The sequence below is a fragment of the Dryobates pubescens genome, chromosome 18 (assembly GCF_014839835.1).
Source record: "Dryobates pubescens isolate bDryPub1 chromosome 18, bDryPub1.pri, whole genome shotgun sequence".
NCBI classification, from domain to species: Eukaryota; Metazoa; Chordata; class Aves; order Piciformes; family Picidae; genus Dryobates; species Dryobates pubescens.
The window spans coordinates 12,523,333-12,547,929 of NC_071629.1; the positions used below are offsets into that span (position 1 = coordinate 12,523,333).

Consider the following 24,597-nt stretch of genomic DNA (forward strand, 5'->3'; position numbering starts at 1 on the left):
CGCCCCGCGCGGTGCTCGCGATACTTCCGCGAGAGGCCCCCGGGGGCGCGCGTGTTTCCCGCCGAGCGCGGGCGGGGTGAGGCGGGAGTGGCTTTGCGTTGAGGCGGGGCAGGGAGGCGATGCTGCTCGTTGCGGATGCTCCGCGGGCCTGATCCTGACCGTTTCACGCTGCCCCGCGTCTACACAGACTTTGCTGCTTCCAATTTTCTCTAGTGGTACCATATGTTACAGAGTAGAAAGCGGCCAGGGCGGCTGCATACATAGGCAGTAGCTCTGGACATGCCCAAGGGCAGCGCTACGATGCATTATGCTGTCTCATGCCTCTCCTGTCCACTGTATTTCAAAGACAGTGCTGGTTTGGAGTGGCATGAACAGGCTCAGCCGTTGCTGAGGTCCTTTTAATGATCCACCTGCCACCTTCGTCATCAACACAAGGCAGCCAGGGATGGAATGCACGGTTCTTTCCATGTCTCCACACTCGGGAGTTCCTGTGGCCTTAGAACAGGCATGCACAGCACATAGAGACTTGTGGAAGAAGGAGTCATGTTTTTGTGGAAGAAGGCAGCACGGGTGACATGCTGACATGGAGAGCTGAAAACAAGGATGAGGTGCTGCAAAAGCCAGACAGTAAGCCAGAAGGGTGTGAAACAGAAAACTTTCTACTTGCACTTCCATTTTCCTTGTTTCCAAACCCTGTTGCAAATGGCAGATACGTTTTCCTAAATGCCCAGGCCATATTTGAGAGAAAAAAAACACATCTGGATGTCTGCTGGAGTAAGGGGTACCAGTGTAGCTCCAAAAGCATAAGTTTGGGGAAATTTTATTGCTTGTTTAAGCCATTTCAAATTAAGCAGTGTTTGTGAATTTCATACTGAAAATTGCATTCATGAAGTCATTCCATTTAGTTACCGTCAATGCAGTGCGTCGAGATTCCCAGCTGCTGAACTGTGACTTTGTTCTTGATGCTAAAAGATTCCATAACAACCCTTGAGATGACAGACTTTAAAAACTGAGAGCTCCAAATATGCCATTTTACCTGGTGATTACTTACAAAGGCAATATTGCGAGCAGTTTTGTCCAGAGCAATAGATGAAACCATAGCCCAGTAGGCAAAAAGCAATAAAAGCTTTTTCATTCCAGTAAAAACCTCAGTAGCTGTTATCAAGACCTTTTTGCATAACTCCACAATTAAGCTGAGCAAATGGGTTCTTGCAGCTCACATACACTGCATTTAGAAAGACCTCTGAGACTTTCCATCCATACATTGACTTCAATAAGGTGCCATTTTATGAAGCATAACTATATGTCTGAACTGTTTCCATGACTGCCTGGTTGCTCTGAAATTCAGTCTAAATTATGATCCAACATAGAAGATTTAGGCTCTAGACTCCCCATATTGTGAAATAACTACAGAACGGTAACAACACATCCCAAATTATTTAGCACCCTATCGCCTTCTGCATCTGTTGCATGGTTTGCAACAAAGCAAGGCCCACAGTGTTTGCATCTTCTGCATGGTTTATTTTTAAAAGCTTTGGAAAGTACATTTTTCATAGCACAATTGAAAAGAGTGACATGACTGGTTTTGATAATGTGCTCCAAATAGCTTTTCCAAGCAGGGCTATCTAGAAAAAAAGGGTTACCATTAGCTATGCAGAACGTCTCTGAGGTAGGAAAATTCCAGTCTATGACATGTTTGTTCTTAACCTTTACAGAAAATAGCTCACTAACCATTTTTAATATTTGACTTTTCTACTTAATTTTCAAATGCTTGTAGCTTCTGTTTATGCAAAACACTCTCAAGTGTTTGTCACAGTTTGCTTTTTTCTTGAAATTCACAGGAACATTGCATGCTGTACAAAACAAGCTGCTGCTTCCATGAAAGATCCCCTTTGGATATTTTTTGCTTGTGTTCTTAACTTTTGCATATGACTCTGCGTAAATGCTCTTAGTTGCTTCTGCTGCATCATACTAGTATCTTTAATATCTTTATTTAATACCTTTATCAATTACATGGACAGTGGGATCCAGTGCACCCTCAGCACTTTGCTGATTACACCAGTTACATGCTGGAGGGAAGGGATGCCATCCAGAGGGACCTTGACAGGCTGGAGAGGTGAACCAATGACAACCTCATGAAGTTCAATGAAGCCAAGTGCAAAGTCCTGTACCTGGACTGGGACAATCCCAGGCACAGATACAGGCTGGGCAGAGAATGTATAGAGGGAGTCCTGAGGAGAAGGACTTGGAAGTGCTGCTGATGAGAAGTTCAGTAGGAGCTGGCAGTGTGTGCTTGCAGCCCAGAAAGCTAACTCTATCCTGGGTTGCATCCCAAGCAGTGTGGCCAGCATGTCAAGGGAGGTGATTCTTCCCCTGTACTCCACTCTTGTGAGCCCCTACCTGTGTCCAGCTCTGGAGCCTCCAACACAAGAAGGACACAAGAAACATAAGAGTGGGTTCAAGGCCAGGTTGGATGGAACTTTGAACAACGTGATCTAGTGGAAGGTTTCCCTACCCGTGGCAGAGTGGTTGAAACTAGATGATCATTAAGGTCCCTAACAACCCAAACCATTCTGTAATTCGATGTTTCTATAGTTTGTCCTCACAGCTGTTTCACAAACCAAGTAACTTAGTGTGTGCATGCATAATTGAGTCATGTGGATGACTGTGGATAGTTAGCAGTAAAAACCTGATTCTGTGAATAAGAACGGCTAAAGCAATAAACGATGGTTGGGATTTGTGTCTTCCCTGACGGAAAATCCAACGTACGGGTGACAGTATCGCTGCGAGGTGCCACTAGGTGGCAACACCGACCTGTGCCCTCCTGAGTCCAGCTGCAGGAATCCTGACTTCAAGGTGATCCAGCAGCCTATGTACTGCTTAATATGAGTGCTGCTCAGTCTTAAGACTGATTTGATCAAGAATAAGAAAAAAAATTATCAATTAAATTCGTAAGCCGTCTTTTATCTGCTCTTTAATTACTCCTAGAACTGTCTCGTGTATGCTGAGTACCTTCCCCCAGAACAGCAAAGTGTCCTGTTAAGAAGGACCTTCAGTAGGTAGTATCCTCTGCCTTTGGGATCTGTTCACTCCTTTGTGTGCATTCAGGAAGCTCTCCATTAAATGCCACAATCCAAAATCTGCATTCCTACTCTAGTCTTTTCGAGTATAAATGTACTAATGATGAACTTAAACCATGATTGTGTAAAACATGTTTAGCTGTTATCAGTAAACAGCTTTGCAGCTCAGAAAGAAACAGGATCTGGGAGTAACAGAAGCGCTATCTCTGAGGTGTTTGTGAGTTGACTTGCAGAGTTGCTGCCTTTATCTCTACCTACATGAGCCCAAGTGTGAGCAACCACAGTGCTACCAACCACAGCACTCTGACTGCAGTGTTATGTTCTTCCTGAAAATGCTTATATCAAGTGTTGCTGTTTAAGTATTGCTTATGATAAATGCTTCTCTTTTCATTTCATTTTTTACTGGTTCAGTTTTATGCTTACCTTGGTTAAAAGGACATTGGTTACCTCATTAAGGTTTATAAATATGTAAAGGGTGAGTGTCAGGAGGATGGAGCCAGGCTCTTCTAAGTGATGTCGTGATAGGACAAGGGGCAAAGGGTGCAAGCTGAAGCATAGGAGGTTCCACATAAACGTAAGGAAAAACTTTTTCACTGTGAGTGTGACAGAGCACTAGAATAGGCTGCCCAGAGAGGTTGTGGAGTATCCCTCACTGGAGACATTCAAAACCCACCTGGACATGTTCCTGCATGACCTGCTCTAGGAGGGAGTTTGAACTTCCAACCCCTAACATTCTGTGATTCTGTGATAGGGCTGAAGAACCAAGTACTCATGGCCCAGAGATACTAACGGCCTCTATGCCACCCTCCCTGCCTATGGAAGCCAGGAGCCTCCTTTAAGTTCAGACCTGGGCCTTTAGAACCTGTCTGAGCTAACTCTCAGGGCACAGCAAGGGCCAGCTGCTCCCTGAAGGATAGCGAAAGAAACGTAGGCATTTTCTTTAGAACTTACACTCTAGAAACTACCTGTAAAATGACCTCTTGGTTTATGTGTCGCTCTTTTCTGACCCCAGTTTTGGTGAGATGCCATTCCCAAGGATGTTCATTGATGCAGAGCTTTTTTTTTTTGTGTGTGTGTGGTACAGGCTTCACATTCACGCATCAGTTTTCTGCAGTGAGTTTTCATTTTGCCCAACAGTCTCTGGAGTTGCCAGTAGTGTTTACAAATACAAGACCTCACTCAGCCTTGAAAACTACAACAAAATAGCAAATGTGTCCTTTGCATCTGGTTCAGAGAGCTAACAGATGTAAAAATACTCATTGTTCTTTCACATTTTATACACAATATTGCATTTTTTACTCCAGGTTTTAGCAACAAAAGCTTGACTGTCATCCTGCAAAGGCTCATAATATGGCTGTATTTCCCTACCACAGTTTTTTTGCTAAATATTTTTTCACTTGGTATCCGCTTTTTTTTTTTTTCGGCTGTGTGTTCATTTTCTCAGTGGGAGAGCCAGGAACTCTCACAGTTTGGTAAATTATGAAAGTGAGAAGACTGTCATCTCTTCATGGATGTGATGAGCCAGGTTTCTGCGATCACACTACAATGTGTTAATTTACTGAGCCTCATCAGAAGCTTATTGCAGATACCTCAACTGCCTATATGAATACCTTTAGTCCTTCATATCTCTGAAATTAAAGATAGTGGCTCCTTCCCCCACACCATGTTTCTGAGTTCCTGACCCTTTGCACTGTTACTGGTATTTCTGCAGGTGAACAGTGGCTTAGTTCAAGGTTCTGAGAAGAGAAGCTGAGCCCAACAAAGAGAGTTACTGTTTTTTCTCAGATCAGCACAGCAAAACAACTCAACTGCCCACGCACACAAGGGCCAGTGCCAATACAGCAGGGAAACAGATACATGGCAAGATGGAGGGTGGGATTGCAGCCACACTAATTTGTATCAGTTTAATCTACCATAAACCAGACTTTAATAAACAACATTACTATTGTGTGTTCTGTCCCGAATGCCAGATTTTGCCCACCTACAAACAATGATATCATGCAGATTTAACAATGAGCAGGGATTCCTTTGGAGGTCCTACAATAATTCCTGATGTAATAAGCTCTGACTTTGCCAAAACCTGGAGTGTTGTGTCAAGAGAGCCTTTGACCAGGAGAGACTAGTTTTGTTGAAAGTGAAAGGCAATTTGAGAGTGATTTTAGATCAAAACAAAAGCTGTCAAAAGAGGTTTTTCCAACTGAAATAAATCTGAAACACATGCAATGACATCCTCCTCTCTCCTAACCTATGAAGTGGTTTTGCAGTGTTGAAAACCTGTAAACAATGTGCCCGTAACAGAGATAGAGTCTTACAACATTTTGAACATTTGTAAGTACCCAGTAAACAGGCCAGGGCAGTAACACCTTTAATTCCCTTTAATGATGATTGAAATTCTTTCATCACAGATTCTCTGCCCAAAATAAATCATCTCTTTCTTGAACAAAAGCCTGTTTCTCTGGGTTTGGTTTCACACTGTTATTCCAAAATGATTACAGGCTATTTGGAAATGTAGCAGTTCTTGTTCAAAGGTTTTCACATGCTTCAGGATTTCCTTTAAACACAGGAAGTGCACAGAAGGATGCTGTAAAGAGCTGCCTCCATTAGCCTTGCAAACATGGCAGATGCATTGCATAAACCAAAAGTTATCACTTCACTAGCTCCTCTGAAAACACTTCTAATCCTGTCCTTTTTATCCATTTTTACTTGCCAACATGTACTCACTGTAGAAAACTAGATTGCATTTGTTATATTTTTCCTGAGTACTATCTGTTTCTGCTGAAGGCTGTTTTTAGTTTATCCAAGTCCACATAGAATCTGTTTCTGCCTCCCTCTGCTCTTGGCCTTTTTTTTTCTTCTTTTTTCTTTTTTTTTTAAATTTTTCTTCCCTGCCTGCCTGGGCCTTCTTTCTTCCTCATGCTGTAATGATTCTTCATTTTCTGTAACAGTCTCAAGCACACAGCTGCCATCAAAACAATTCTTCCTTTCCTGCATTTACTTTCTTTACACAGGACAACATTTTACACACATTTCAGCAATATGGTTTTGTTTGCTGTAATACCCTCTACCCAACCATAATTAAATGAAGTAATAGTTCGTTTTTCCTTCAGCTACCTAGAAGGGAAGGAATCTTGTTTCATGAAAGTTTCTTACAAGTTACAATGTAACTCTCAGTAACATGGGTTTTTGGCAGCATAGAGGTGTAGACAGTGTCCCACATTAATTTTCCTATGTTCATTCTCACATCCCTCTAGAGTGTTCTCTGGTCTCAGAATATTTTAAGGAAGTCGAGCCCCCTCCTGCACTTCATGATGAGCCTTCCACATTTGTGAGTCTGAAAATAGCTAGGTAGATTTTTTGTTTCTTTTTCACATAAACAGACAGAATTCTTTTTCCATTCATTTCTGCAGATCTTCCTGAGACCTTTCTTTAAGCTTCACATCTAAACTTCAGGCTACTCTGGATAGTTTGGAGTAAACTGGTCTCAGCAAATCCTTGCTTAAAAATTAATTATTTGCTATTTCTGATCTGGAAGAGGCATGTTATAATCTTGGTATCAAATAAATTATTTTAGATTTCTATCTGTTACAGATTTGACTGTTGTCATGTCACCAGAATCCATCAGATGTGCACAAGTGGATTCCTCCAAATCACCACAGATTTACCACCAGATTCTCTCAGACATGGGCTGAGGAGTATTAAGCATTCTTGTATATGAAAAAGGTAGATTTTTCTTAGCTTCTAAAAGTAACTAAAACAATTAGAGGGGAAAAAAAAATCACTCTTTAAAGAGTGCATCTCCTCCCTCAGGAGCAAGGATTATTTGCTGCCCTTGAGGGGTCATTGATATAATGACCTTTCCTTTCCCGCAAGGAAAACCTCAGAAAAGGAATGATACTGAGGCAAGAGGAACAATCATAAATTTCTTGTCCATCAATGTAGACATAATAAGATCATTTAGAAGTCCATAAAGAGAGGCTGAATAGTAGCAAATGCATGGTTTTTAACGTGTATTTCCATGGATGACCGAGAAAAGAGAAACCTATCTTCTGGCAGAAGTGCCTGGCCAGCGTTTTGTAACAAAGTGGGATTCCACTTGCTACCACCCCTGCTTCAAAAGAAAGGCAGCTGTACATTTGCAAATAAATACACTGTTTGCAAATAAATACACAGCAGAACACCAGCTCTTCCACCAGTGACTTCTCTGAACAGGAGCCCTTCCAACAAGATGCTGGATATCTGCTGCTGCTTTGCAGAGGAGATCAGTGCCAGAGGGCGTTGGTCTGTTTTCTGAGACAGATTGACAGAGATCTCCCTGTGTGTCATGAGAGCTCGGGATAAAATTAGATTCTGCCCTGTCCATAACAATAAAGGCCATACCCACATGCAGCTTACATAGTTCATATACTTCCTGGAGCAAAACCACAGCAACATTCAACCATCTGTTTTTTCTTATTTTCACAATGGCTCCTGCTTTGATAGCAGCTATCTGGTCATTGGGTCCTGCTGCCACAAAGAGCCACGTGTGACCAAGCAGGCAGCATGGTTTGGATGAAATATATTTGTCAGTTAAGCAGCATGGTACAGACATGGGTGGCATCATACTGTGCCAGTGGTCAGACTCCAATTTTTGTAGTTAATTGTTTAAATATTAGCAACAAATCATGTTGCTCGATGATCTGTGTGTGCTTCTGTTAGACCTGATTTGTGTGGTGAGGACAGGATACTGAAAGGGAAGAGAAGGGCTGAATTATCCCTTGTAACTTTGCTGAATTTGTCCTTCTGAATGACAAGAGAGTGAAATATTTGTCTGCAGGGGGGAGCAGAATGGTAACTGTCAGGAACAGCTGGAACGTATATACTGCGTCATGTCTTTTGTGGTACTGGGCTTTTCTGCTTGCTGTGGGAATGCTGCAGAGGCATGTTAGTATTTTGCTGAGTAAGTGTGGTGTGAGCTCCATATGTAAACAGGGATCAGTCACTAGATGAGAGAAAAGGGCCGTTCTCCCAGGGTTATGGCTGCCTCTTGCATGCACCTTCACAACCTTTGCAGGGTTTTGTATATTACATATGGGGCTGGATTATGGGAAAATAGATATGCTTGTGGGAATGCCAGTCCAGATAACTCCAGTGTCTCTTCATGCTTTGATACACATAAATTTGTGAATTAAGTAAGTCCTCCTGATTCTTCCCATCCTCTCTATCCCAATTATTCTTCTGTGCACAGGGGACCAAAGACTTGGACTGCTCTTAATAATAACACCACCAGTTGCTCTGCAACATGGAAATGAGCAAGCTTAAGTAGCACACTTACTTGAATCAGTTGCCTGTTGGGTCAAGAAGGAATTTCCCATCCATTGCAACTAGCCAATTTATTCTCTTTTGGTTTATTAGTAGTCAAGGGTTGTTTTTCTTTGAAACATCACTAGCCTGAGCTAGGAAAGGAGAGGAGTAGACCAGTATTTTTGTAACAAGCAGAGAATTCTTCTTAGGTATCTGGCTAATGTGAGTTGCTCCACATTTAGGGTTGAACTGATCATGCTTACTCTGATCTTTGCTAGTGGAACATCAGGTTAGTCTGGTGAGAACAAACACTCTGATACGATCCAAGCAAAGACAGACTGTTGACCTTCGATTGAGCCATCAGAACACAACTGACCTGTACAGGTTGTGTAGAATAAGGGATGATTTTATCTTCTGGGGTTTCCAGTTTGTGTTTTACATTTTATTTACTTTGACTTTCTCTGTAATCACATCTACAGTTCATATCTATGAAGGCTTCTCAACTTATGACTATTCTAGGAAATGTCATAGCAAGAAAAAACATCTCTCTTGTCAGACTTTTAAGATTTGCTACATCTAGCTCTAATCTCATATAGAAAGAAAGATAATTTGATCCTAACTGCAAGTCATTTTGGTTTGAGTTTTTTCAATGGTCAGTCATTTTTGAGAACATTCCTGTAGCTCTGCCTGCAGTACATTTGGAGAGGCAGGCACTGCTGGCTGGTGTTGTTGCCGGGCAAAACCTCATCTCTTTCAAGATAACTATGTGATATGCATAAAACAAAAGCTTTTAAAAGCAGTACAAATAAGCCTAAGTAAGCATATGTAGTGCTACACTTTCAAACCTTTTGCCACAGCAATAATAGGTTTTTTTAATATTTGTTTTGTTTTGCCAGCAATTTCAGCATATACACTTGAAGTCCGAAAGTAAATGTTAATGAGTAAATGCAAAAGCTGGAACTAAAATAGAATACCCCAAAGGTTTTGCAGAAATGTTCCACCAAATTAATTTTTTCCTTTGCTCTTCTTTCCCTTTATTTCCCATTCTGTTTCCAACCTTAGGTTACTCTCCACATCTGTCTTCAACTTTTAAAACAAAGACCCTGTCATTCACCATCACGATGAAAGATACAAGCAAATAATTTTGCAATTTTAAAAGAGTTGAAAAATATATACATGGAGCAGGACAAAAGTGCAGTCTCATTTCATCCATCAGGGACAGATACTGTTCATTTTTAAGCCTGCTATTCTGAAACACATACATGAGTGACACATTATCGGCACAATGAAAATCATTAGGGTAAGAAAATAACTTCATTTGCTCTTTTAGTGTTTGGAGCACAAATACCAAAAAGGCACAGCAGCTTTCATAACAAACATGTTAACCCCCACATGCTCTGCTTAATTATGATTTCTGGCTTCCTGTATTTCCCCTCAGGGTACTGGCACCATAAGTAAACTGGCACAGATTTTATTTGTTCTGAATATGCTGAGCTGCAACGTGCAAGTAGTTTGGCAGGTGCTTCACAAGCAGCTGAGCCGTTCCAGCAGTGAGGTCAGGAGCCGTCTGACAGAGGAGCGACACATCTAGCTGGGAACAGAATCCCAGTACCACTCCCTGTCACTATGGCTACCACTCAGCAGGCAGTTTTGGGGCAGAAATGACAATTTAAGCAACTGCTGATTTCTTATTACTGCCCCTGTGTCAACCCCTCCACTGGTCAGGTGTGTGTAGTAGGCCATAGCATTTTTCAGGTCAGGTAACTAGCCCAGATCCATCTGGAAAATAATCTTTTTTTCGTTGACTCATTCTTTTGCAGTCAGTTTTCTGATTTAGTTCATCATGTAGACAAACAAATATCATGTGTCTAGGTAATGGAAGAGATGGCAGAAGGACAGGGACAAGTGGCTTAAGAGCTGAGGACTGCTAGTGATTTAAGCAGCATTATCACTGAGTGCAAGCAGAGCTCTCTTCAAGCCTGTGGTTTGCTGTTTAGTGTTTAGATCCATCTGGCAGTCCAGGTTCCTCACCACCCTGTCCTGCCCCTCCCCACCTCCTCTGGTGCCTTGTTGCAAGTGGTTATGCAGCTGCACAAGGAACCTGACAGAGGAACACATCTATCTGAAGAATGATTTGGTGAATCACGGGTATTATTATGACGCTGTAGAGATAACACATGAAGTATATCACAATTTATTTTGTTTTGGCAGGCTAATGTTTCAAAGCCTTCAGGTTTAAGGCTATCATATCCATCCCATCAGAGTGTCACAGTCAAGTCACATGTAGAAGGAAAGTGTGACTTTCCGTCCCTAAATAAGTTCCATGGCTGGATGAGTCTCTCCAAGGAGAAGCATTATAAAGCTTTGTTCACAAGCCTGCTATTAAACATGTGAAGTTGTTAAATCATCACTGTGGATGAAGGACAAATGGAGCTGAGTGAAGGTGGTAGTAGAATGTGAGGTTGGGAATATTGCAGGGCTGCATGAAAAGTCACTTACTCTCAAGCAAAAACCTATCTAGAGAAGTCAGAGCGCATGTGAAATAAAGTGGTCATGGTTTACCCATGACAGTTTTAATTTATGGTAAGATTGCTTAAGACCAGAGATAAAGTATCAGCAACAGGGATGCTATGAGTTTATACAGATTTATTTATCTGGTTATATAAATGTACATAGGGCACATATTTCAATATTAGATTTCATTTAGAGTACATGTTCTATAACATAAAATAAACAGATATCTCCACAACATTTTTACCTGCAGTCTTCAAAAAACCAAGCATGGGTTAGTTCATCAGATTCCAGCAGTGACACTGCAAGCCTTGCCAGCCTGCCCTGCCAAAGAATTCCAGCACAGCTGGGAAAAAAAAAAAAAGAAAATCTGGGGAAAATTCTGTGCAACTGTTAAACTCTCAGCCAGGCCTGATGCCTCTAACCACACCTTGCAGAGTCTGGCTCCGCTGTCTCCTTGCCTGAGCAGGAGTGTACGAGACTCCTCCGAAATTACAGCTTAGAGAAAACAAGGGAAGAATCACTGCATCCACTTTAATTCAAAGTCAGAAGTAACTTCTTGAGAGTGAACAAAAGCTGCCCTGTCCTTGAAAAGCTGGGAGTTTCCCATCCTGGAGAGAGGCAGTAACTCCAAGGATATCAGCAATGTTATGCACTCTAAGGTTGTCTTTTTAGCAGTGACAGTGGAATGGCAACCTGCCTCCCAGGAGTCGTTTCTGGAAAAATCTGTTTCTGAATAATCCACAATTATGTGACCAGAAAACTCAAGTTTATTCATAGTAAATTCACACACTAAACCAAATGCCACTGAAAAACCTTTACATCTACAAACCAAGAAAGTTTGGAAATAGTGGGCTAGGCAGGTGGTGGAAGTTGAAGTGGACATTTTGGTGCAGACAGAGCATAGCAGATGTGCAGGCTGTCACCAAAACCGCCCCACTGATGCCAGTCCTGCCTCCATCACCAGGCCAAAGCCCTTATCCTGCCTGAGGCCAGCCACGCCTAGGGCACCAGAACTTCGCTGGGGCCAGGGCTCCTCCCGCAGCATCCAGAGCTAAGCTGGGTTGCTCGTCCACCCTGCTTCCGCGGGCAGAGGGCTGGCAGCATCTTCGGGACACCAGCATCTTCGGGACACCAGCATCTTCGCGACACCAGCTTCCCCCTGGGGCTGCTCCCGGGTCGTGGAGCCGGGGTGTTCCCGGGTCTCAAAGCCGAGCATTTCCCAGGGTTCTGAGACGAGCAATTCCCGAGGCTCGGAGCCGGGCTCACGGAGTGATGCAGCGGGCGACGGGTCCGGTGGTGAGGGCTGGCCAGTGGCGGTGCCGACGACTGTGCCGGTGGGTGTCGCAGCCGCTGGCTGCGTGGCGGCGAGCCCCGGGCGCCCATCACGTGCTCGATGTGTTACATTGTGTTTGCGGCGGAGGGAGGGCTGGCCGTGTCAGTGATCAATGTCATGACTTCCTCCTCGGGCTGGAGCAGTATCAGAGCACAGCTGAAGGAAGCTGATTACTGCTGGTTTCAAATTGGCTGGGAACAATACACACAGAGACGCACACGCGTACACACACGCACAGACACACACAGCACACACAACACAACGCACAATACACACGCAACACACACACAATACACACACCCCCCACACACAATACACATACCCCACACACACACAATACACACACCCCACACACGCACACGCAGCCCGCACCCTGGCTCCCGCGTCGCCGCTCCGCGCCGGGGGGGAAGATGAGCTCAGGGGACGTCGTTTGCACTGGATGGCTCATTAAATCACCCCCCGAGAAGAAACTCAAGAGATACGTAAGTGCAGAGGCTCTGCTGATATGTTTTTTTTCCTCACTAAGCGGCTTTCGGCATGTGCTCGGTGCCGTACTCTTCCTTAGAAATGTCTCTCGCCCGTTTCAGCTTCGCCTTGGACCAAAACAAAAAGATTTCCAAGCCCATGCGCTGAGGGAGTATTTTAATTTTCACTGATATTCTTGTGCCCTTTGGAATTAACCTTTCCCGCCTGTTAAGATTATAATACTTCGGTTGTTATGCAACATATCTTAGGTTAAAAACCACATTTCGGTTTCAGTTAATGTTGCTGTAACTAACAGAATTGTAACAGAATTTCAGATGTCACTTTTCTAGAGAAGGGCAAGGACCTCCGTTAAAACAACAACAAAAAAATACTTTAAATTGTGAGGCTCTGCTTTGTTAAGATGCTCTGTAATTTCTGACACTTGCTAAGGGCAACATCTGCAATAGTTTTATTTGCCAATTTATTATGCCAGAGGCAGCTGCTAGCAGAAAGCTTTACTTTTTGTACGCGATAAGGAGGTGCTGGAAGATGCCGAGCTGCAAAGTTGCGGTAGCTGAAAGGTGCAGGGGGCTGGTGAGAAGCTGCGAGCACTGCCTGCATGGAGATTGCAACTGCATTATGTGCAAAGGGGGCCCCTTGGTTCGTTCTGTATCTGCCTGCCTGGTTTTCGGAGGGGGGCGAGGTGGGGGAAAGGGTGTGTGTTGCAAACATAGGGAATTACCATTGCAGGGCTACAAGGAAGGCGCTCCGGGTAGGAATAAATGACCGTTGAGAAAATTGCTTGGGACAGCATTAAAATGTAAAGCCCATCGTGGGCCATTTTGCATCCTCATGTGTGATGGTTCTTCATCAGGCGTGTTGTTACTGTTGTTACACTTTTGGAATCGGAAATGCTGGTTTGAGTCATGCACTTCTAACCTAACTCAGCCCAGAGCACTGCGCTGTACTCGAAAGATGCCACCATATGTGTCTGTCGCGTTCCCGAGCAATACACGTAGCTTGCAGTATTTGTCGTATTCACTTCTGTTTATCAGCATTTTTTCTGGACTGCTGATGTTAGCTTTTTTCCTAGTAATGTGAGGAATAGCTGTCTGGTGGAGAATTTGGCAGGTATTTGGTAGTGCGTTCACTCTTTGCGCTAAAAACTAGGAGAAAGGATAATTTGCTGATGGTAGAAATTACTTTTAACTTAATTCTGAGCCAGAATTTCCTCTTTTAGATCACAGTATTGCATTGAAATGGCTGAATATTTGCTTTGTTCAGTTAGCATTTTCCAGATCTAAAATAACCACTATGATGTGTCTCAAGGGAGCTGCAGATAAAATATGGATATGTAATTTTTGTTGTATTTTGTAAGGGGTGCACTAATAGCACTGTGTAGCAGGCACTAGACAATGTAAGAGCCACTGATTCACCCAGCTGGTATCATTAGTAACTCTGCCAGTGAAGCTATTTTTGATGACTCAATATTCATAAAAGGGCAAAGTAGAGAAAACAGAATGTGATAAAGATGGGATTTGAAAGCCCCCATTATACAGTTCAGATAATAGTCACAACAGGGGCTCTGATCAGCTCACAAGACTAGTTGTAGTCTGTTCTGTTCAGATTTTGCGCTCCAAAACCTAGGAAAATTGGGTCTATGTTATCCTTCAAACATCAACTACTAGATTAGCCAGATCTCTGCAGATTAGGCTTTGTTTTCTGGTTAGGAGGCTAAACTACTTCTTTGTCCATAATGAAGCAGAAAGAAATCTGCTGCAAGTACAGCAAAGATTAATGTCCTTTCTCATATGACTGGATGCACAGTCGATGCTACAAACCAAATGGAAATTGTCAGTTACTCGATGTAAACTACTTTTCCCCCGACTTTTTATATAGTTTCATCAGCATGAAAGCTTGTGCATCTTGCCCTGGGGTGGTAGATAGCTCAGCCTGAACCACAGCGACTGCTTAAAAACAACACGAGCTTTAAAACAATGACTGTTTAAACGGACTTCAGTAGGTGTCAAGTGTCAACCGCTTACAGGAGAATGGTGTTGGCTCTGGTTCTGAACTGACAACATACATAAATCCCCAAGCTTTACACCACCCTTTGTGTTCAGCTGGCAAAACCCATGGTCTGAGCTGAAGCTTCCAGGGAGCTTCAAATGTAGGCTTGGTCTGCTGCCCACTGGGATCTCTCTTACACTGGAGTTGCTCTCACAGAGTTGTCTCCCAGTTTACATTTTCCTGAGTTCAGCATCCGGCCTTTGTAAGGTCTGGCCTGAGGGTCTCTTGTTTTACACACAGATAAATTCTTAATCCTCAGTCTGTTACAAGTACTAAGAAAATGTGAATAATTTCAGTGGAATCTGTAGTTAAGAGACCAAAGTGATTAGTTCAGGTTTTGAGACTGGGAACTGCAGATAGTCCCACTGAGGGCAGTGGGAACATTTACAGTGTTTATAAAATTAAACAAATACATCTCTGTGAGACTGGAGCCTTAAGACCAAAGTATACCTTCATATGTGCTTGTTCTCTGATTAAAGCAATTAGGCTTTTTACACATAAACAAGGTAAGCAGAATGTTATTTCTGAAGCTTTGAGAAGCAAAATGCAGGTGTTGAGAGCCTCTGTTTTCCCTGTAATGTCTTACAAAGCTGATGCTCTTAGTAGCACTATTCTTAGAAGTGTCTTATCATTCCCTAACAAAGGCTGCTCTCTTACATGTGCAGGAAACGAACATGAGATTAATTACCCAAGTGTAACTTTCTGTAAAAACAGAGAGCTTAATGCTAAATGCAAAGAATTCATCAGAAAGCACAGAGAGCTTTGCTTCGGCAGGCAAATACTCTAATAGCAGTTTAATAGCACATGCAGTGCTTTTTCCTCTGTCTGATACTTGAACCATGAGTCCACCACGTCAGCCTATCTAAAGAGGCAATAGTGCAAGGAATCTCATGGGAGAGCATTTGGTTTGTGTTGCAGTTCTTTGTCCCCTAAGTGTGACCTGAAAGCTGTGCTGCTCTCATTTCCCCCCTTGGTTCAAGTTTTCCTCACCAGCTAGGGCTGTGTGGACCTGAGGGGTGCTGAGGCTTCACCATAGCCAGAGATCTGGGAGAACTGGGTATGGGGCAAGGGCAAGAGAGGAATAAGCTGCTATGAAAAACTAGATGGTAAAGTTGAAGTCCCTCATGCTCTAGACACAAAATGCTAATTTCAACCCATCCTCAAATGGCTGTCTGGTAGTTTGTCACATCAGTGAGAAGGAGCAACAATAGTTAGCCAGCCTGCCCACCAGCTCCAGTGAATGTCATGCCACCATGCACTTACTGACAGTTAATTTATGTGGCCTGCTATAGTAAAGGGCTATATACAGATGCTTGCTGCTTGTGAGTCAGTGCAGCTCCATTTAAGTCAATGCTGCACAGCTGTACCCCAGCTGAGGAGCTATTTTTAATCTTCAGTACTATACAAATTGATGAGGGAAGACCACTTGATCAAAAAAAGGCAAGCTTCCCACTTTACTTGAGTGACTGGATTCTTCAAACATTGTTGAAAATCAAAATTCCTTGTCAGCATCACTAGAACAGGAGTCCAAAATGGACTCCCTCTTAGGACATTTAGCCTTGCATTTCTTACATTTACTGGAGTGTCTGGTCTGGGAAGACAAATGGAGGTGTAATGTACCAGATGCACAAAAAAAAAAAAAAAAAATAGTTAAGCAGGTTTGTTCCTGCTGTCTCTGCATGAAGGGCAGGAGGTGCTGTCAGAAGTGCCACAGCATCCAGTAGCTGCAGGCAGACCTCTCTGACTGTTGGGGAGATCTGCTAGAACTCGACCACAGTGCTCTATTGCTAGGGTTTTACAAGATATAAGAATCTAGTCAACTTCTCCATTTTTAGCTGAAGTTCTGGTATTTATCAGGAGGACAAACGGGAAGTTACTGGCCACTCTGAAGAAAAAGTAAAGTAGAATTATGGAAGAATTTGCTCAAGTAATAGGAACAAGAGTCCCACAGCACTGCTGAGGGTGTGTGGGATGCAGAGTCTGCTCTCTGATCTAGTATTGGGCTGGTGTCAGCAGAGGACATTGCCACCCTTGCCTAAAAGAAATCCCCAAGTACTATGTAAGGTCAAGTACTTCTGATGGTTTGGGATTTGGGCAACATTTCCAAAAAATAACTATCAAAGAGAAATCTGAATTGAATTTTTGCCCATAAGCCTTTTTATTTCCTTTTATTTCCAAATGCTTCCTACAGAGCCTCACTTCTTGAGTTCTCTCCCCCCTGAACAGAAAGTTACAGCCATCTTTCATACCCTGCAGGACCCAACATCACTGAGTTTATTTAGCCAATTTTTGCAGGTTTTGTAACTCTAGCTTATAGGCTGAGTGGGAAAGAGGAATCCCATGTGTTGAAGAAGGCTGACAGAGCCTTTTAGATGGGTGTAGTTGTAAGTTTTCTACATGTGCTTTTCATGTTGTTACTTCATTTTAAAATCCAGTGTATATTCTGTCTGGTTTGTATATTAAGGAAGAACTCAATCTTGAGAAAACAAAGACTTTCATACAGAAGCTCCTGTGCTGTGGCTACATGTTTCCTTCTCTGTGAAATCCTGAATAAATTGATCTCACAGGTAAAATAACAGCAGAAAATTTATGTTAGGGAGGAGTTTCCATCACTGGAATTAAGCATTTGTAATTAGCTAAGTGCCAATCAGACCATTTTCCACCACTTATGCTTGTTTTGGTAGGTTAAGTGCAATGTTTATTCTAGAGGATTTTCATCCATTTTAACCATGTTTTGGTGGTTTAAATCCAGTGTTTAATGAGATAGGCTGACTTCTAAGAAAAAAAATAATTTCTAACAAACACTGCTGTTCTTGGCACACTGTATATCAGAATGTTAAGCAGAATAATTTCCCTTGAACTATTTGTTTGGGTGGAGCCGTCATAGCCCCAAAGCTCCAGCTTAATCTTTGACTACATGTTTTCAGTGCACGGGAATGTCCAGCTATTGGTTTCTATTCCAAACAGAAACCCACAAGTTATCAGGTCTTGGCATTCAAAAATAGAGACTTAAAAAAAAACAACCAACCAAACAAACAAAAAACACAGGCTAATTTGAAATACAGAAGGAAATGTTTGCTTGAGTGGTAATTAAACTAGTGATGCAATCAAACATGTCTTAGAGGAAAAAAGCATTACAAGCAGTGTTTTGGTGAACTCTTTGTCGGAACGTGAAAAATATATTATGGATAAATATGTTACTTCTACCAGTAATCCATTAAAATGCCACTAGGTTTTTAGGGGAAGGGGACAAGTTTATTCCTATACCATGACTCAGTAGAAAAAGAGGTGTTTTGTTTGTTTTCTTGTCCTTTTCCTTCAAATTAGAAATGAAATAGTATTGTGATAAGACAAAGAAAAAAAAATGCCATCTTTGAAATGAAATTTGCATGTCAAAACAGTCCATCCAGCCAGATAAAATAGATTTTCCTCTCTCTCATTTCATTGTTGAATAAAATGCAGTACTTCAACTTTTTTTTTCTTTTTTTACCTTGACTTGTTTCAGTTTGTGTTGCATCCGAGAAAAGGAAACAAACAAAACAACCACCATATAACCATGCAAAATTCGGGTTTAAAATCTGCTGCCACTTGGTATTTGTTAAAATTAACCCAAAACTGATGCTTACTTTTCATGGCAGAGGAATACTTCCTTTCTGAGGCTAACTAATTTGTGGCTTTGTAATTATTGGAATGACACAACTGTTCTTGGAGATTCTGTTATTCTTTTCCCTTAGGATGACAGAAACCCCACCTGACCCCAGTAGTCAAAATGGGTTTGTAGCTTTCCCCAAAAGCCTTGAACAGTCTTTCCCTCATTCATAGTATCATAGTATCAGTCAGGGTTGGAAGGTACCACAAGGATCATCTAGTTCCAATGTCCCTGCCAAGGGCAGGGACACCCCACACCAGATCAGGCTGGCCAGAGCCTCATCCAGCCTGGTCTTAAACACCTCCAGGGACAGGGCCCCAACCGCCTCCCTGGGCAACCCATTCCAGGGCTTCACCACTCTCATGTTGAAGAACTTCCTCCTCACGTCCAGCCTGAATCTCCCCACCTCCAGCTTCATTCCATTCCCCCTAGTCCTATCACTACCTGATATCCTGAGAAGTCCCTCCCCAGTCTTCTTGTAGGCCCCCTTCAGATACTGGAAGGCCACAATTAGGTCACCTCAGAGCCTTCTCTTCTCCAGACTGAACAGCCCCAACTCTTTCAGTCTGTCCTCATAGGACAGTAAAATGTCATAGAACAGTAAAATGTCATTATTACTTTGAACTTTAAATTACTTTATTGAAGGTGTTAGTACATGTGGAACTTAGATTGTCATCTGGAAGTTTTTGACTCATTTTTTGACAATGCTTTTCACAAGACAGTTGTTTCTGTGAGCCCTGTTAGTGGCAAATATTCTTCATCCTGTGACTTCCCAGTCTTAGGGTCCACAGGTTATGTGTTTGGTACTTCTGTTGGACAGAATAATGGCCAATAACAGGACCCTGTCTAAATTTGCAACTGTGTAATCCCAGCAGAGTGCATAGTTTGTGAACAATCTGTTTTTACATACCAGACTTGCAAACTGTTTGTAGAAGTTCAAGGATTTTACAGTTGTGGAGCCTTTTTTTTTCAAGCTGACATGAACTGGTCGTGCCAACGAGAAACCAATAGTTTGGAGCAAGCATGAACTATGTTTTACTTGCAGACTTTACAAACTGTGCAATAAAGCCACTAAGTTTACAGAAGTATTGAGCTTATAAACGCTGGGAAAGCTGAACGGGTATGCCTGCTGTAAAGCTGTGCTTCCAAGATCTGCTGCCAATTCCACAGAAAAGCCACCGGCATTCAGAGGTGACTGTGTGCTGATAAAATCGCTATGAGATGAGAAAGCATCTGAAGAGCTGCCAGCTGAGTTTACAGTAGCAATGAAAAAAGAGTTTCATGAGAAGTCATACCCTGCTTCATGAAGTGCTCACTGCTGTTCCAGCTATTACATCTGTGTTGTTTACTAATATTTATAGTGGAAGCTTTACAAGCTTAAGAAGTTTTATTTTTAATAAGTTCGACATTTTGAACCCATTCTAAGAAAATTATTGAGTTCTCACTAATACCTTCAGTTTGAAATTAAGAAGGACTTAAGGGAATTGCTTTATTAAGATATTTAGGTGCTTTGCTCCCACTGAAACAGGATTCCTCTGACTCCAGGGCTGTTTTTCCAGGTCTTCACTGGCTAACTTCCCATCTAAAACAGTGACATTTGGACTGTAAGCTGAAAAAGGCTGCTGCTCCAACTTCACTTTGTGCTTTTTAAATGTTCCTTTTTGACAGAAACCTCTGAGTGTCATATCAGCCTTGAGCTATGGGTTATAAAGTAATGGTGAACTGTTTTTGAAAAACAACAGAAAAACACCAGATATTATTTGAGTATCTACCCCAAACTCCTGCTTTCATCCATCCAGAGCCTGAGAAATACTCCAGCTTAAACATCATTAAGACAAGCAAACAAAAACGTTAGGAAGAACAAACTCTGCCACAATGACACTGCTTTGGTTCCCCCATGCATCCCTCTACATTGGATTTGCAGACTGGAAGCCTAATAATACTGATTTATAAAGGCATTTATTGAAGTGTTACTAGACTGCAATGCTTTAACAGTTTTCTTATGAAAAATATGTTCCTTTTTTATTTTCTTTTTCCAAATTCACAACTGCAAGTACTGTTGCTATGTTACTGTAATGGTGTGTAGGCTGCTAAATAAATACAGGGAGTTTAGTCCATGCCAGAAATAGAAAGCCAGGTCAGAGGTGATGTTTGGGACATGTTGAGAAAAAAAAAGAGAATATATAATTATTTCTTTCCTTCCTATCATTCTCTTTGGTCTCATTAACCCCAGACTACTTAGATGGAGATTACAATAGAATTTCTGGACATGTGAGAGTACTAAAAACTGACACCTCTGGAGTTCCACTAAGTCTTTTGGCTTTGTTTTTCGCAAGAAAAATTTTGCAAGGGAAACTGGAAAACCATGGCATCACACACAATTGTGAATTAAATAGCTAATCTGTAGTATCCCAGGGCATGGGGAATTGTTGAAAATTCAGTATGTAAAGGTGTGTTCAGAAGGGAAAATCTGAGAGAGGGAAGAAACTTTGAGAAATTATGCTCCTGTGTAGGTAGAAACAGGAAATTTGAATTCATTGTCCTTTTTCGGGTAGTCTGCCAAGTTACGAAGGACCAGAAACATAAAAACATGCTTATGCTTTTGTGGGAGCAGCCTTAGGTACCTGCATGCACCTTCAGCTGCCTAAACACCTTTGTAAGCCTGGCTTGTCCATGTGCACAAGGGTCTCCTTCATATAGCGGGTCATTTTTATCCCTCCTCTGCTGTCTGCATGTGCTCCTCATGCACAGACCTTAGCACAGTGAGGTCTCCTATAAGCTACAGCGACTGATTCAGTAAATGGTGGGAACTGCAAGCCCCTGAAGTGAAAACTAGAACCTAGTCCTCCCTCCATGCATGTCAGTCAGAGCAGAGGCAGCCCTTATCCTAGGAACAATCAACACAAGCTTGATAATTTCAGACAACAGTCTCTGATTTGATTTTCAAAATGTTGTCACAGATGTAGGATGCTCTGGGCTGTATTTTGGGGGCCACAAAGCTCCATAGCTTGCAGGCACCTCTGTGGGTGTGCACAGCTCATTCTTGTCTTGCCCTTGGCCCAGCTGCTCTCACATGAGCATTGGCAGCCCTGGGCCCACAGCAGAGCCAGAGCAGCTGGGAGCTGTCAGACCTTTCTGCTAGCAGGAGGTGGGACACAGAACCAGGCTGAGCTCACTCATGTGTGAGTTAGTTTAGAAGATTTGTATTTAATCTGGAAGATCTTCTCTTTAAAATTTCTGTTTACTTATAAACAAATTACCATGACATGCTATGATATGACTGATATGATGAGGCATCTCATTTCTTTTGAATTAAGGAAGATGCTCACAGCCATAACTTAAACCAGTTCAGTGCATGCAATCCCATCAGAGATGTCTTTGCGGTATTTTTTCAGTTCCAAGAATCTGTTTCTTTCCTACAGAGAAACAGTGTAAATATGCCCCCCTACTCAAGGAACCCTTGGATGTGAGACATTCCAGAAAATCCCTCATTTACCACAAAACTTACAGTGGAGGGTTAAATTAGAGGGTATAACAAATACAATTACTCTAGTTCCTAAATTGCAGAGGTTTATGCCACATCTAACCCATAACACCTTAGACCTTGAGACATGTCCACAGAATCCACAGAATATCTGAGGTTCTGTGTCAGAAAAGGAGCAAGTAGTTCAGGATCCATCAAGGTTCTTTATTTACTTACATTAGGAGTTTGCTGCTGTTGCAATTGGAGACATTTCTTGTTTTCTAGCACAGCCAGTTTTCAGCCTCAGACTGAAGGAGAGGGTGTTAGAGGCTTTCTTGTCTCCTGTGGAGTTCAAACCCTCATTTGGGCTCTTGTCAAATCCTTTACCCTTGCCAAAGACTGCATTTATTTCAGACCCTAAAGAGCAATTATTATGATTTATCTGCCTTCAGAGCAAATAAGATTTTACTAGGCATTTTCTACACAGAAATCTCCAGCCAGAAGTGCAACCCACAGCCTGTCCTTCCCAGGGCTTTGTTGCCCATGCTCAGCAAATTGCTCAGTTTTAACCACCAGCAGCAGCATTGCTAAACGGAGAGAAGGATAAATTATATCCTCTACAGTTCTGTTATGTTATCCTCCTAAAGGACCTATTTGTCCTTCATTACATTTCTAGGTCCTTTGTGCTCAAAATGATCTTCTAAAGTTTATAAGTAAATTTGGTTTGCTGGCTGATAAATTAAATCTAGTTACCCATTCAGAGTATTCCAAGTGGGCTGCAATGGCGTTTGCCTCTGCTCTTTGTTGTTTGTTAGAATTGAATGAAATTATGACAAGGCAGAATATGACAAGGCAGAAGATGGCAGATACGGCCAGGTTTCAAATAAGCTAGATGGAGATTAAATATCTTTATACTGCTGTACTAAATCCCTAAGGACACCCCTCACCATGGCACTTACCTCGTCATGGGTTCAGAAATGCTTTAGTGAAACTTGACATTCAAAAATAGGCAGCACAGGTTTGGGAGGTGAAGAGCCAGAGTTCCTTTCCAGAACACAGTGATGGAGGGGAATAGTCACAGAGAAGCACCCCAGTGATTGTCTCAGGCACATTTCCAAACTAATAATTTGTGTGTAGTTGAGCAACCTGAGCTTTGAGAAGATTTCAGCAGCATCAGCCCTGTTTCTCATATGCTCAGAACTTACTGTGCACCCACAGGCAGGTTTCAGTTTGACTTGTTCCTCAAGTTGACTGGATTTGGAAATGGAACTGGGATCTCTATATGAGTATATCATTGTAGGTTTTACTTAAGAGATCAGGATTTTTTAAAGAAAGCAACAGTTTTATGAACCATCTATGTGTAGGAGGAAAGGATAAGGAGCAGAGGAATGCACTCAGATGTAAGACCTTGTACTCTTAATGGTCCTAGAATTCAACCTAGAATCTTTGTTGCAAGGGCAGCTATCACATCTGACTTGCATGTGGGGTTGCTGTGGCCAAGGTACCAGCTCTGAGTGGAAACATGGTCACGCAGAATCACTCACAGTCTAGCTCATGGTGCCAATTTACGGCAGGATCTTTATGGTTCCTTGCTGGGACTGATGAGAAAAGGCATATGACTGCACAGCAAGACCAGCAATTAAGTATGGTGGTGGAGCAACAACTGAGTCTATACCACTTAGCAGGAAACTTTTTTCTTCCAAAACTAAATGCACCTATAATGGACAGAAAGGCCAAGTAAACACTGGCTTTAATAAAATGCTGGAATTGGGCAGGTGTGCATTCAAATGGAAGGTAAAATCTGAGGCTTTCACTTGCATTTATCAGCTTACACAAATCTTGGAATACCTTCCTGTCCTCTCTGAAAAGATTTCAGAAATAAAGTGCTTGGATTCATCAGGGAAAAAAGTATATCCTGAAATAGAAATGGCACCTCATGTTCTCTAGCAATACAGGATCTTAAGGAGAAATCAAAAGCAAAGGGGGGGAAAAAAAAAGGCAATCTCCAATTCTAACACATTATGACCATATTTATGGGCAACATTTAAATAATCTGAGCTGTTTCCCCTTCATATTCCTTGCTAACAACAGTACCTTATGACTGGTGATGTCTCTTCTTCATTAAACACTGAACTTGAATATCAGCATTGAAATTCAGGCTTTATTTTTCAATGTTTGAATCAATTAGGTGGATGCAGATCAAGCACAGAGCCATGGTGGAAGAGGTGATACGTGGTACAGGAACTGCATTTACCAGCTCATAACTGGAAACTGAGGACAAGGAATGGATAAAAATATGTTAAAATATACAATTTCACATTATTTTGTGTTGCATCTATCACACAAAACTTTCCACTCAAAGAGATTATAGCCAAATAGAATTATGGTGAAAAATAAAAGCAGAGTTGCAGAGAAATTGGTAACTTCTTAAAAAGAGTAAACTGTCACTGAAAAATCTCACTTTCTAGTTGAGAGATAAAATCTATGCATGGTGCAGCCATTTTTGCATTGCCTGGCATAAGATCTGCATGACTCAGAGCCAGCAGTATGCTGAGGACCTGCAAATACATAATACAAAAGCAGATGCTGGCTGCTAGCCACTGCCTGGGGAATTCCTGTACCATCTTTGAAATGGTGATCCTGTTTGATGGGGCAACACAGTAGAGTGTGAGGCAAGTGCATATGATGTTCCTCCCTTAGGTGAGGTTATTAATCTGAAGGGTGAGAGACAGTGTGAAGGATG

The 24,597-nt window shown here is 42.1% G+C and overlaps 1 protein-coding gene across 2 annotated transcripts in view; it reads left to right on the forward strand.

The window, feature by feature from the left end:
- The first annotated feature begins 12,542 nt into the window (after positions 1-12,542).
- Positions 12,543-24,597, forward strand: part of GAB3 (GRB2 associated binding protein 3) — a 63,509-nt gene continuing 51,454 nt past the window's right edge. For both annotated transcript variants that reach the window (XM_054169639.1, XM_054169640.1), the window contains exon 1: positions 12,543-12,689. In XM_054169639.1, coding sequence (XP_054025614.1) covers positions 12,618-12,689 — 72 coding nt within the window. In that variant the 5' untranslated portion in view covers positions 12,543-12,617. The remainder of the gene's footprint in view (positions 12,690-24,597) is intronic.